This window comes from Alligator sinensis, unplaced genomic scaffold (genome assembly GCF_000455745.1).
Source record: "Alligator sinensis unplaced genomic scaffold, ASM45574v1 scaffold1221_1, whole genome shotgun sequence".
Classification (NCBI taxonomy): domain Eukaryota; kingdom Metazoa; phylum Chordata; order Crocodylia; family Alligatoridae; genus Alligator; species Alligator sinensis.
In genome coordinates this window covers 9,671-22,568 of record NW_005843695.1, presented here as the reverse complement: position 1 = coordinate 22,568, position 12,898 = coordinate 9,671, and the positions used below count along the sequence as shown (strand labels likewise).

Sequence of the window (12,898 nt, the reverse complement as noted above, 5' to 3'; positions counted from 1 at the left end):
TTCCTAGGCACTGCAGCCTGGCTCTGGGGGTTTTCGTCAGGAGTGGGGGCCAAGCAACAAGAGCTGATCCCAAAGTATGAACTATAGATGTTGGCAGGTCCCTGTAACAACTTGCAGGTTCCCCAGGGCTGGAGCACCAGCTGCAGTGGGGATGACTGGGAGGGCGATGCCAGGAAGCTCCATGTGCTCGGAGACATGTAGTCCCCAGGCTCCAGTGCTGGCAGGTAGAGAAGCAGCACACAGGACAGAGGAAAAGCCCGGCGTAGGGGCCAGTTGCCTGGGCTCTGGGAGACAGAAGCATCCGGTGTCCCCGTGCTGCAATAACCCCAACAGAAATGAAGCCAGAAACATGCAGTAGGAGAGGACACTGATATTTTTTATATGGAAGTGCAGGTCTCTGGCTGGGGAGACTGAGCCTCAGGGCAGTTTCTGCCATCATTTCTTCTATTTCTCCTGTTCCCTCAGCTCTTGGTCCATGGCAGCAGGCAAGAGCAGCCAACTCCAGAAATGTCGCCTGGAAGGCTGCAGACCACACCAACTGCTTCCCACCCACAGCATTGGGCAGATGTTTGGTGCCTGGGAGCAGCAACCAGGTGAGTGTGGCATGACCTGAGCATTTCAAACCATGTGCCTGACATCTGCTGATATAGACGTGGAAACTGAGGCAGAAGCTGCACGAGGAACTTGCGCATGGCGGCAAGGAGTCATTGGCAGAGCCATGGAGGGGGCCTGGGAGCCCTGTGTTGTGAGCACTAGTCCTGTGTGGTCATGGTCCAATACCGAGCACTAATGGTGGCCCAGGCCTCTTGTGGCTCCAGGAAGGGCTTTATTCAAACAGGCCTGGCTGGATCCCTCCTGGGCAGCCCTGGACAGAGTCTGAGCTGCCTGCCAGGGCCCTGTGATTTCTGGGGCTGCTGCCAATAGTGTGGAGGAGGGCACAGCCTCCCACCACCCTGGGGTCCCACAGATCAGGACTGCAGGAGGCTGCAGGTCAGAGACTGAGAAAAGAAGAGCCAGGGAGGATCAGGCTGCATAGGCGGTGGAAGGCCAGGGCTTACAGGGCCTAGCCCCCCGAAACGCAGGGCAGCGGTGGCAGCACAGAGGACTGCAGGGCAGCCTGACTGTGGGCTCTGGGTGGCTATAGTTGTGGGGATGGGAGTGGGGAGGAGCGGGAGGGACACTCACAGACAGACATGCGGCTGTAGACTACAGATCTTCCCAGGAATTAAGCACCCACCAGTAAGTCTATGAAGGGGAAGGGGTAGGGGGGCAAATCGAGGTCCCTGAAGTGAGGGAGGGTGTGGGGCAGGGGCCAATGGGGCCCTAAAGCCATGATGGGTCATGGGACGGGCATAGTCACAGGGCTCATCCAGGGGTGCAGGACGGGGCGGCGGGGGGAGAGTCCCATCGCTGCATGCACTGCCGGGGAGGCATGGGGCACATGCCCACAGTATTTATGCACGGGGCGGAAGTGGGCTGCGCTGCGGGCTGGGCTCCGCTACCATTGCCAGGAAGCTGAGTGTGTGTGCATGTCTGTCTCCATCCATCTGTGTGTCGAAGTATTTCTTTAGTTTACGTTTTACTCAGCCCTCCCAAATCATATTTTTCTTCCTCCTCCTATGGGCCAGGGTAATGTGGGATTGGGGAGTGTGAGTGTGAGGTCACAGTTGGGGGAATAATTTCCCCTGTCACTGCAACTCCACAGTGGGTGATTCCTGGCTTGTGTGCACTGGGGGTCAGCAACACTTGCAGAAGGAAGGGGAGGTGGGCTTTAACCATAGGAGATGCAAGAGGTCAGAAGGGAAGCTGCATTAACAAGGGCGTTGTGGTGGTGCAGAGTGGAGCTGCGAGGACACGTTTCCCTTTTTCCTCTCTGCAGGGAGCTGCCACTTCCCTGCATGATCCTCACTGCAGAGTGAGACCTTCCCCAGGCAGCATGCTCATCTGATGAGCTGATGCAGCACCGAACCACCCCTGGGGTTTGGAAGCTCTTTTCTACAAGCCACCTGATCGCCCCTCATTGAATGTGGAGGCAGGTGTGGGAAGGGAGCTGGGTAGGGATGTGGGGAAGCAACTCAGGCCCACGCTCAGGAGCAGGCTTGTCAGCCCGTGCCCTGTTCTGCACCTGGGCTTCACCTCCAGCATGTCTCTGAAGCTCCTCCACTTTGAAGGACAACCCCATCGCAGCTCCGCAGCAGAGTGGGGCTGGGCTGGATGAGACCAAAGAGGCTGAGTGGGCTGAGTCCCAGCCTGCCCTTGTTTCGGGGAGCACTTTGGGGGCCCAGTGTGAGCAGGCTTTTTTGTACATAGCTCCTATAAAGAGTTTCGTGAGCAGGACACCTTTATGCCCTTTTCACCTCACCCCAGGGGAGATGGCAGCCTGGGCCTAGTGGCAGAGTCCGGAGACTGCTCCCTGTTCAGCTCCCCTTGGTGTTGTCTTTAACTGTATTGAGTGAATGTGTCTCTAGGGTAATGCTATAGGTCTGTAACCGTTTTGTAGGGAGCATGGCTGACTGTGCTTGAGGAGAAGGAGCGAGGTCCCGAGAGCCTGGATCCTTGTCATCCGGTCTGCGGGGCTGCCTGCAAGGCTGGACACCCGGCAGTGCGGTGAACCACGTTCCAGGATGCGCAGCAATTAGTACAGCTGCTGACAGCTTTTCCACAGATGATGTGGCCCCACGCTCCACATCCAGCCCGTAGGCTGGACCTGGGAAAACCATCTGGCCAGGCAAGCTTAAGACTGGTGTTTTAGAGCACAGGATTCTCACAGGGACCTTGTTGCCCACTAAGTTTTCTTTTTTTTTTCTTCATTACAGCCATGAAATCGAATGTAAAGGGGAAAAGAAGGAATCCAGCCACAGGAAAACCTGGACATTCAAAGGAAAAATCTCCCTCCCTCTGGGATGCACAGGGAAATCTGACATGTTTTGACTCCTGATCCCACACAGGAGCTTTGGAAAATGAGGTTTCATGGAAAAAGCATCACTTTTCCCTGTTAGTTGGGAAGGGTTTAAATAAACTATTGATTAGAGAAATGTCTTGCAAGAAGCTTTTACTCCTCTTGTGGGGCCAGGAGTGAGGAAAAGGGAAGAGAAAGCACAGGAAACCAATCAATATCCATTCCCTCTGCTCCCCTGTCTTATATTTTGTTCACAGAAAAAGAAATGCAGATGCCTGTGCTTTGAAGGAAGAAAGAAAAGCCGTGGCAGCCAGGTTGAAAAATCCCAGGTACAGAGCTTGATACAGTGCCCCTTTTGGGCACATGCCCCTTTAAGACATGTATCATCATGTCACCGTGGACACTTGTAATGTGGGAGGGAAAATGGCATTGTCAAGTATTTTTTTTCATACTTCTGCTGGCATCAACCGAGAGAGCTAGATACGGAAAGTGTGTAGGTTTACTAGGGTTCCCAGTTGCTGCATTATATTTATCGTTGTCTATGTATTTTTAGTATTAGTGATCAGGATTTCTGTTGTTAGTAGCTTAATATTAGTTGGTTTATATAGTTAGTAGCTTAATTTATATAGTCAGTAGCTTTATATTAGAAGTGGCAGGAATTAGTTTTTGGGTAATTCTTAATATCCCCTAGTGATAGGAATTTCCATAGTTTTATAAGATTAGTGTTAGGAAAACAACCAAGAACGGATAGAAGACCAGGATCCCGCCCAGTGCGTGTAAGTGGCTTGCTAGGGCTTCTCCTTCATTTCTCTTGCTCTTGGTTGTAAAGTCTTGCACGCTGGTTCTCTCTCTTACCTGCAGCTTTCCAGTGCAAGGACACTGTCTGGGTCTGTGCATGTTCTCCCATCTCATGTGCTTGGGGTTCCTTGCAACCTCTTGCTGTTTAATTTGTGAGTCTCTTTTGACAGTCTTTTAGCATGTTGCTTTCTGTTTCCTTTTCCTGCTGCTTCTCCACCTCTATAACGTAGACCTCTATGCTCCTGGTCTGTAGCTTGAGCTCTTGGGATGGAATCACTGTCTTTTCTCATTTGGGGGCATCTGCCAACCTGCAATAATGACTGGCCTGTCTTGCAAAGGTGTGAAGAGAAATTTAGTGCCCTGGAGAAAGATGTTTTTGAGGACTGCCTCCGCCCCCCGCCCCGTGACTGGACAAGGGGTAATAGGCAGACGTTTGGTGCCTGACAGCAGCAACCAGGTGAGTGTGGCATGGCCTGAGGATTTCCAAATATATGGTCTGCTTGTGTAGATGGGGAAACTGAGTCACAGGCTGCATGAGGGACATGCTGATGGCTGCAAGAAGTTATTGGCAGAGACTGGTGGGAGAGAAAAAGGCATTGCTATGTATTTTTTTCTCATACCTCTGTTGGTATCAACTCAGAACAGTTTCCTAGAGTTCCCAGTTTTTTATTGCATTGTTAGTGATAAGGATTTATTTTGTTAGTAACAGCTTAATATTAGTTAATGTCATTAGTAGCTTAATACACATAGTCAGTAGATTAGTATTAGGATTGGTAGGAATTAGTTTTTCAGAAATTCTTAGTATCCCCCATTGATAGAGTATCCCCTACTTGATACGGGTAGTGTTAGGAAGAGAGCAAGAATGGAGAGACGACAAGGATCCCGCCAAGTGCATGGAAGTGGCTTGCTAGGCCTTCTCCTTCCTTTCTGCTGCTCTTGGTCGTAAAGGCTTTCAGACAAGCTCTCTCTCTCACCTGGAGCAGATTTTTTATTGTCTGGGTTTGTGCATGCTCGAGAGAACATGGTGTTCCTTGCAACCTCTCCATGTTTAATTTCTGAGTTTCTTTGGTCTCTATTTTAGCGTCGTTTGTCTGTTTCTTTTTCCTGCTGCTTCTCAATCTGTTTAGTGTTGCCCTCTATCCTCCTGGTCTGCAGCTTGGGCTCTTGGAATGGATTCACTGTCTGATTTCATTTTTGGGCACCTGCAAACCTGAAATAACTGACCTCTCACCCTCTGGCCCTGGTGTAGCTATGCTATTGCTGATCCATTCCTATCAGGTCACACCAAATTAATTTACAAGGCTCCCCCTATTTCAATAGTCCCATATGACATTTCTGAATGATACAGGCCCAATTAATTATATAAACGTGAACTCCCATTGTGTTCATCCTCTCCCTCCTGCTTCAGTTCCTGCTGCTAAAGATATCAGCAGCTTCATACCCTACAATATTACGTATCCAAGCACTGGGCCACAGCATGAACAGAGGTTTCCCTTGAGGAGCAGGGATTATGATGGTTCTTGGCAGGATCCATGGGTGCTAGACCTTGGGGTTCACAACTAGGTAGGGAAAGCTCTCCTGCTGGTTCCCCATAGACTGCAAAGGAGTAAGTCATCTGTGCCTGGTGAGCCTGGGCCCCAGAGTGCCTTCTCCCAGTCATCTCTTCTCTTCCTCCAGTTCCCGCAGCCTCAGGTCCATGACCGCAGGCAAGAGCTGCCAATAGCACTAACGCCGCCTGGAAGCCAGAGAACTGCTCCCACCAGATCTAGGAACAGCTCCCACACCCCCATGCACCAGACAAGAGTAGTGAGAAGACATTTGGCACCCGGCAGCAGCAACCAGGTGAGTGTGGCATGACCTGAGCATTTCCAAACATGTGCCTATAGTCTGCTTGTATAAATGGGGAAACTGAGGCACAGCCTGCATGAGGGACTTGTTGATGGCAGCCAGGAGTCATTGGCAGAGCTATGGATGGGGCCTGGGAGCCCTGTGCTTTGTGCACTACTCCCATGTGGTCTCGTTCCAGTGCCTAGGAGCTAATAGTGCCTCAGGCCTCCTGTTTCTCCAGGAAAGGCTGTGTTCAGGCAGGTTGGGCAGGAGCCCTCTTGGGCAACCCTGCACAGAGTCTGAGCTGCCTGCCAGGGCCCTGTGATTTCTGGGGCTGCTGTCGACAGTGTGGAGGATGACACAGGCTCCCACCAACTTGGGATCCCAAACAGCCTGCAGAAGGATCCTCAGCCCATGGCCATGTCAAGGTGCTTAAGGGACAGTGCTCAGCTTCCTGGCAGGATGTCAGCAGTCTCCATGACTGCTTAAAAGTTCAAAGCTGCCGGGCTTTCCTGCCAGTCCACAAATGGGACCAATGGAACCGGCAGCTGGAGGAACTGGAAAAGGCCCTTGTCCGGCTGCATGGCATAGAGAAGCTGGTGGTATTTTGGAGAATGGTGAAGTCCTAGAGCATGGCCGTGCTCTCAAGGGGTAGATGTGTTTGTGCATGTGCTGAGAAGTGGCTATTGGGCTATTGGGCTTTGGGTGCTGGATGCATACAAACACAAGCAGACGCACACACACACACAAACACACACAGTATGGAGCCCACACTCTGGGTGTCTCTGCACACATTTGAGGGTGTCCTGGGTAACACATACATGTATAACGCATGGCCGTGCTCTCAAGGGGTAGATGTGTTTGTGCATGTGCTGAGAAGTGGCTATTGGGCTATTGGGCTTTGGGTGCTGGATGCATACAAACACAAGCAGACGCACACACACACACAAACACACACAGTATGGAGCCCACACTCTGGGTGTCTCTGCACACATTTGAGGGTGTCCTGGGTAACACATACATGTATAACGCAGGTAGTACCGGGTTAGGTACTTCCCTCTCCAAGCAAAGGCTGCTGAAAGGTGGCATATATGGTTATTGGGCTGTGGGTGCTGGTTGCATGCAAACATAAACACAAACACACACATACACATAGTAAGGAGCCCGCATTCTGGCAATCTGTGTGTACATGTGAGGGTGTCCTGGCAAGAACACACCTGTCACTGAGCCCTATAGTGGGGCCTCCTTGTGCATGATTGTGCAGCCCCGGTCACACTCATTGATCAACAGGCATGTAAATGTGTCAAGTGTCACTACACTAGGATAAGGAGGGGCAGCTGGAGTATCTGTGGGGATGTCCTGAGGGGTTGCTTGCTGCTGTCTGCACCGACTCCTTCTTTGTTCCCTTCGGCGTCCCACTGAACCTCCAGTTCTGGACCAAGAAGGAGCAGCAGGTGGTATTTTCAGGACAGGCAGAAGGAGTGGGAGTAGGAGGAGCAGCATCTTCAATGGCGGAGGCTGGGGTGAGAGGAGGAAGAAGGTGAAGGGCTTGTTCATGTGGGAGGTCCCTGGGCATTAATGCCTGCCCATATGGAGCGAGGGAGGGCATCAGTGGTGCTGGCTCTGACAGCAGGGTGCTGAGCAGCTTTGGGCCTTGAGTCCTCTCCCTGCCAGGGATGCTCCCACACTCACCCCCTCTACAGCACCTGACACCTCCTCCTTCCTCCCAGTCATCCCTCTTACAGATCCCCTGGAGTCCCCCTTCTCTGTGCTCTGGGGCTCTGTGCTCTGAGCCCAGGACTTTTCCCATACAGTTTGCACAGCTCCAGGTCCCTGGCAGCACGCGAGAAGCCCATTCCATTAACACCACCTGGAAGCCTGTGGACCACCCCCTCCCCAGCACTTGGCTGGACAAGGGTAATGGTCCAATGTTTGGCACCTGGCAGCAGCAACCAGGTGAGTGTGGCATGGCCTGAGGATTTCAAACCAAGTGCTTATATTATGCTTGTATAGATGGGGTACCTGAGGCACAGGGTGCACGAGGGACATCCTGATGACTGCAAGGAGTCATTGGTAGACCATGGAGCCTGGGAGCCTGTAACAGGGAGCCCTGACCCTGTTACTAGGAGACACGGTGGCCCCTTTATGTCCAGAACCTTCCCATCACGGCCGGCCGGTCACGTAGGGGTTAAGGCTCAAGCCCTGCAGCCGGTCAGGGGACAGGAAGAGGGAGGCCAGGACCCTACAAATGGCGATTGGAGAAGGCCAGAGAGGCAGCAGGGAGGTGGACTCCCAATGACTGCGGTGCTGCAGCTGCAGTCTCTGTCTGAAGACTACACCATGCCCGGAGTCATCCTCATGATCATCTGAAGTAAGCAGGCATGTTGCCTCCCTTGTTTGATGTTAACAACCGGTGGTTTGGGTGAGGCTATTTGGGGAAAGAGGAGGCCTCATTTGGGGGCCCACTGCAGTGTGGGGACCCCGGTGCCAGAGCGGGCACAGCATTTTGGGGTGAGCTGACCCCAGCATCAGAGAGGGCGCAGCATTTACGGGTGAGTAGACCCCAGCACCACAGAGGGGTAAGAGCCCGAGTGAGGGGTTGGGTTTTTTTGAGAGCTAGAGCCTGGGAGTCAAAACCCTGATTAGTGGGGCGGGTTTTTGGGGTTTTTTTTGACTGACAGGCCTAGCTAGAGAGAGAAAAAAAGGGGTAGGCCCACAGTGGCCTAGACCCCAACATAAAGAGCAATTTTCAAATACCATCTGTGAGGCTTGGGCTGCAGTGTACGGGAGGAATGGAGCCGCAGATAGCGCCCCCTGGCATCGGGGCAGAAAATGGGCAGCCTCCCGCTTAATTACATCATTTAACTAATTACCAACAAGGCATGGCAGGTAAGGAGGTGGGCGGGGCTACGGTGAGATCAGCCCTGAGAAGGCCACTTGTTACAGAGCCCCATGCATTGGGCAAAGTCCCATGCCATCTTGGTCCTTTCCCAAGGTTGCCAGGAGATTCATGGATATAACTCTCTACCAATAAGGCCTATTATCACAGTTACTGCAAAGCTCATAAGGGTTATTTTTAAAACTTGGAGACTTGACAGTGGACAAAGTGTGGTCAGCGATGTAGCCCTAGCTCTCAGATATCCTGAGCTGAGGAAATGTTTAGAAAAACATAATTCTGGCGATTAATCACTAAGTTCAGCTTCTCCAACTCCGCAGCTGTTGGGCCAGTCACTGTGGGGCATGCAAAAGTACATTTCATTCAATCTCTTGTGTGATTAGAAATCAATGGACAAGTGGTGGGATTGACCTACAATCATTTCTGTTGGCAGGTAATTCTAACTGATGCATATCCAGCAAAATGAATGAAGTGTCCTAAGGGTGTCCCAGGCCACCTGTGGCTCCAGTGAAGGTGAAGTCAGGCAAGATCCGTTCTGGGCAACCCTGGACAGAGCCTCAGCTGCCTGCCAGGGCCCTGCAACTACTGGGGCACCGGGGACAGTGTGGAGGACAGCACAGCCTCTCACCCCCTCGGGATCACACAGAGTGTGCAGAAGGAACCCCAGCCCATGCCCATGTCAAGGCACTTAAGGGACTGTCCCTGGTTCCTGACAGGATGTTAATAATATCAACGAGTGCCCAAGCATTCAAAGCTGGTGGGCTTTCCTGCCATTCCAAAAATGGGACCAGGAAAGCCAGCAGTGGCAGAGATGGAAAAGCCCTTGTCCAGCTCCATGGCATCCAGAAGCTGGGGGTGCTGCAGAGAAAGGTGAAGCCCTGAGCCACGGTGTGTCTGTGGGGATATGTCTTGTGGGGTCGCTAGTTGCTGTCTGCACTGACTCCTTCTTTGTTCCCTTTTGTGTCCCATTGACCCTCCAGCTCTGGGTTGAGAAGGAGCAGCAGGTGGAGAAATATTTTCTGGACTGGAGGCAGGAGTGGGAGGAGGAGGAGGAGTTGCTTCTAAGGCAGAGGCCAAGGCTTGGGTAAGAGGAGGGGGAAGGTGAAGGGCTTTCTCATAGGCCCATGTGCGAGATCCCTGGACATTAATGTCTGCCCACACGGAGCCAGGGAGGGTGTCAGTGGGACTAGCTTTGACAGCAGGGAGCTGAGTATCTTTGTGCCTTGAGTCCTCTCCCTGCCAGGGACCCTCCCACAATCACCCCTGTACAGCCTCTGACACCTCCTCCTTTCTCCAAATCATCCCTATTACAGATCCCCTGGAGTCCCCAATACCCTCCACCCCAAGCACCTTCCCCAGGTTGGGTCTTGTCTGGCACTGAGGCTCTGCTTGGAGCCAGAGAGGATGAGCTGTTCGGGCCCATCAGGGTGAGGGTGACAAAGCCCAGAAGGGCAGGGAAGGGGCTCCATGCTATTGTGTGGGGAGACCAGAGCCATCCCACACAGCTGGAAAGTGCCAGAACAGCTGTGGGACAGGAGAGCATCCCCAGCACTGGCAGGAGAGGACAGCTGAAGTCAGGCAGCGTCCTGCTCAGCCCGAACTGCCTCCGTGACCAGCCAGCATGGCCACCACAGAGACCACAAAGGAGATGTTGTGCCCTGAGCCCTGGGAGCTTCAGTGTTTTCCTAACATTTCCCCTGTTCTTCCATTTCCTTGCAGGCACAAGAGTTGGACGGACCCGCAGTCCTGGGCCAGGCCTTTGCTCTTCCCCAAGCCAAAGCTACCTCCCATCTAGTTTGACCTCCAGTTTGAACAAATAATTCAAAAATTAGTTGAACTCAGGATGTCCTTGTTGACCTTGGTTGGTACCACATAGAAAGGAGGACACAGGGGTGCAAAAGGGTATATCGGATATCGGGCAGGGAGGGGTGGGGGGAAGGAGGACCTGCTGCAGCCTCATGAGGTCCCAACACACCCTTGAGAAAAGATTGGGACAGAAGTTCCTCCTTGCCCTGTGGAGACTGGTGATGTCAGGGAGAAAAAGGCATTGTCAAGTATTTTCTCTCATACCTCTGCTGCTATCCACCAAGAGAGCTAGATAAGGAGAGTGTTTCGGTTTACTAGGGTTCCCAGGCGTTCCATTATATTTATTGCTGTCTAGGTATTTGTACTATTAGTGATTAGTATTTATATTTTTAGTAGCTTAGTTGATAGCTTAATATGAGTTAGTTTATGTAGTCAGTAGCTGAATTCATGTAGTCAGTAGCTTAATATTAGAATTGGTAGGAATTACTTTTGGAGTCATTCTTAATATCCCCTATTGATAGGATTTTCCATAGTTTATAAGAGTAGTGTTAGGAAAAGAAAAAGAATGGATAAAAGACAAGGATCTCACCAGGTATGTCTAAGTGGCTTCCTAGGGGTTCTCCTTCGTTGCTTTTGCTCTTGGTTGTAAAGTCTTGCACGCTGGTTTTCTCTGTCGCCTGCAGCTTTCCGAAAAGCATGTGCCATTTTCCCTCCTAGAACATACTCTTGTCTTTTTCCTTCACCTGAAGAGGACTCAAGCTCCCCAAAGTCACTCTGCACTGGAGAAACTTTTTCAGGTGAAGCATCACTGCTATCACCAGGAAGCAGCTTCCTCATGGGCTTTCCTTCGAACACACATGACAGTGGCTTTAGGAGCCGCTGTAAGGAATGCAGGCAGGATACTAGCTGCACATTTTCCTGTTTTTTTCACATATAAGTACTAGGTTTTTAAATGACCAGCAAGTGCAAGATCCTATCATTTTGCCCTGCTGATTTTCTTTTTGACAGACCTTCTACCTGACCTAATCCTGATCCTGAATGTGCTCATATTGATCCTGAGAACAAGACCCTCCACTAAGGAACAGGAATTTGGTCAGTGAGGAGCTAAATTCTTCAAGCTTACTTACTTCTGCTAAAAAATTCTCATCAAGGGACCGAATATCAAAATAGAGTTGGGGAAAACACACACCAAGAAGAAACACATTTTTCATTCAGCAGATATAGTTTTAAATTCTGTAATTGTGAGAACACCCAATCACTTGGTAAAAATTAAACAATAACAAGGAAAAAAGGGAAAATAACAAAAGCTTCTCCAAATCAAATGTGTAAGTCCTTGCAATGGCCCCATTTCAAATTAGCTAAGACTTTACATAAAGCAACAGTGCAATGCAGGTCATTTCCAGTTCTAGTGGCATTTACAAATCCCAACATTTTCTAGTCTATTTTAGTCTAGTCAGAGCCCAGCACACAGGGAAGTGTAGTACATCTCTTAGGGTTGACAGGCCAGTTCTACCATCTGGATCCTCTTCCTACACTTTTCCCGTCCTCAGACAAGATGATATAGGGATGAGCCATGTCTGGATCCAGAATCACTTTCTCTGCACAGGAGAAGAGAGAATCAGGGCATTGGGACAGAGCTGTGTCCTCAGGGAGAGTTTGATCATGTCAGTGACAGAACCAGCCCCAATTTGAGGGTGAATTAGAGAGTTTCCTGCCCTCCAGATTTACACAGCCCTGACTGGAAGGAGTTTTGGGGCCTTAGCATAGCGCAGGACAGGTTGCAGAGATGGGTTAGTGATAGACAGAAACACTTGGCTGGGTCCAGGCTGGGACTCAGTATTGTTTCCCTCCTGCCCCTGTCTGTCACAGGAGGTGGGGGTTAGAGGCCCCGGTGGCACAGGGAGTCCCAGCAGGATATTATGGGGCAATCATGGAAACCGCTCACTGTCCCTTACAGTTTCTAGTCCTCATTTCAAAAACTCACCCTGCTCCACTTCGCCAGTCCAGGACTCGGTCTCCCACAGAGACATTCCCAGTTGTGCAGGCCATGGCAGAGACAGCATAGAGCACCAGGATGCAAGATATGTTTGCTTTTAGCTTTTGTACTGCTTATGAATGGCTCCTTTTTCTCAAGTCCTGAGTGGCTAACAGAAAGGAAGAGTCTCCCTTTGTGGTAAAGAGGAATGAGAAAAATATATACCCAAATGGCAGGGGAGGAGTGTGTGTGTGCATGTGGTGAAGAGGAATAGAGTATGGGTGTGCTGTGGTGTGTCTGCATGCATTAGGAAAAGGGTTAAGGATTTACCAAATGAAGAAGTCAACTGTAGTAAAACCAGGGAGGAAATCTTGATGCTTTAAGAAAATGACATAAGAGAAAAATCATGGTCATGGTGGTTGAATGGAGGAGCAGAGACTTTCCCAAATCTGCTCTGACCACAACAACAAACCCAGCTCCTCCAATTTCTGTTATCAGCCTGTGTAGCTCCTTTTGTCTGTGACTGCAGCATGGATGATACGGAAGAGTCATTTCCTTACTTAAGAGTGTCTCGGACAGCCAGAGCCGACTCGAGTTGCGTTAGAAATTGGTCGTACGTTAGGGCGGGCTGGTGAATGGAGAGGCAGACACAACTTATCGGTTGCAAAAAACTTTACTCACGCCGCTTGCAATCACG

The 12,898-nt window shown here is 50.9% G+C and overlaps 1 protein-coding gene across 1 annotated transcript in view; it reads right to left on the bottom strand.

Annotated features, from left to right (window-relative positions):
• Positions 1 to 11,435: 11,435 nt before the first annotated feature.
• LOC112548898 (butyrophilin subfamily 1 member A1-like) overlaps positions 11,436 to 12,898 on the bottom strand; it is an 11,119-nt gene continuing 9,656 nt past the window's right edge. The window contains exons 5-6 of the mRNA XM_025195674.1: positions 12,211 to 12,287; positions 11,436 to 11,824 (exon numbers count right to left, since the gene is read on the bottom strand). Of these exons, the coding sequence (XP_025051459.1) occupies positions 11,736 to 11,824; positions 12,211 to 12,287 (166 nt within the window). The 3' untranslated portion in view covers positions 11,436 to 11,735. The remainder of the gene's footprint in view (positions 11,825 to 12,210; positions 12,288 to 12,898) is intronic.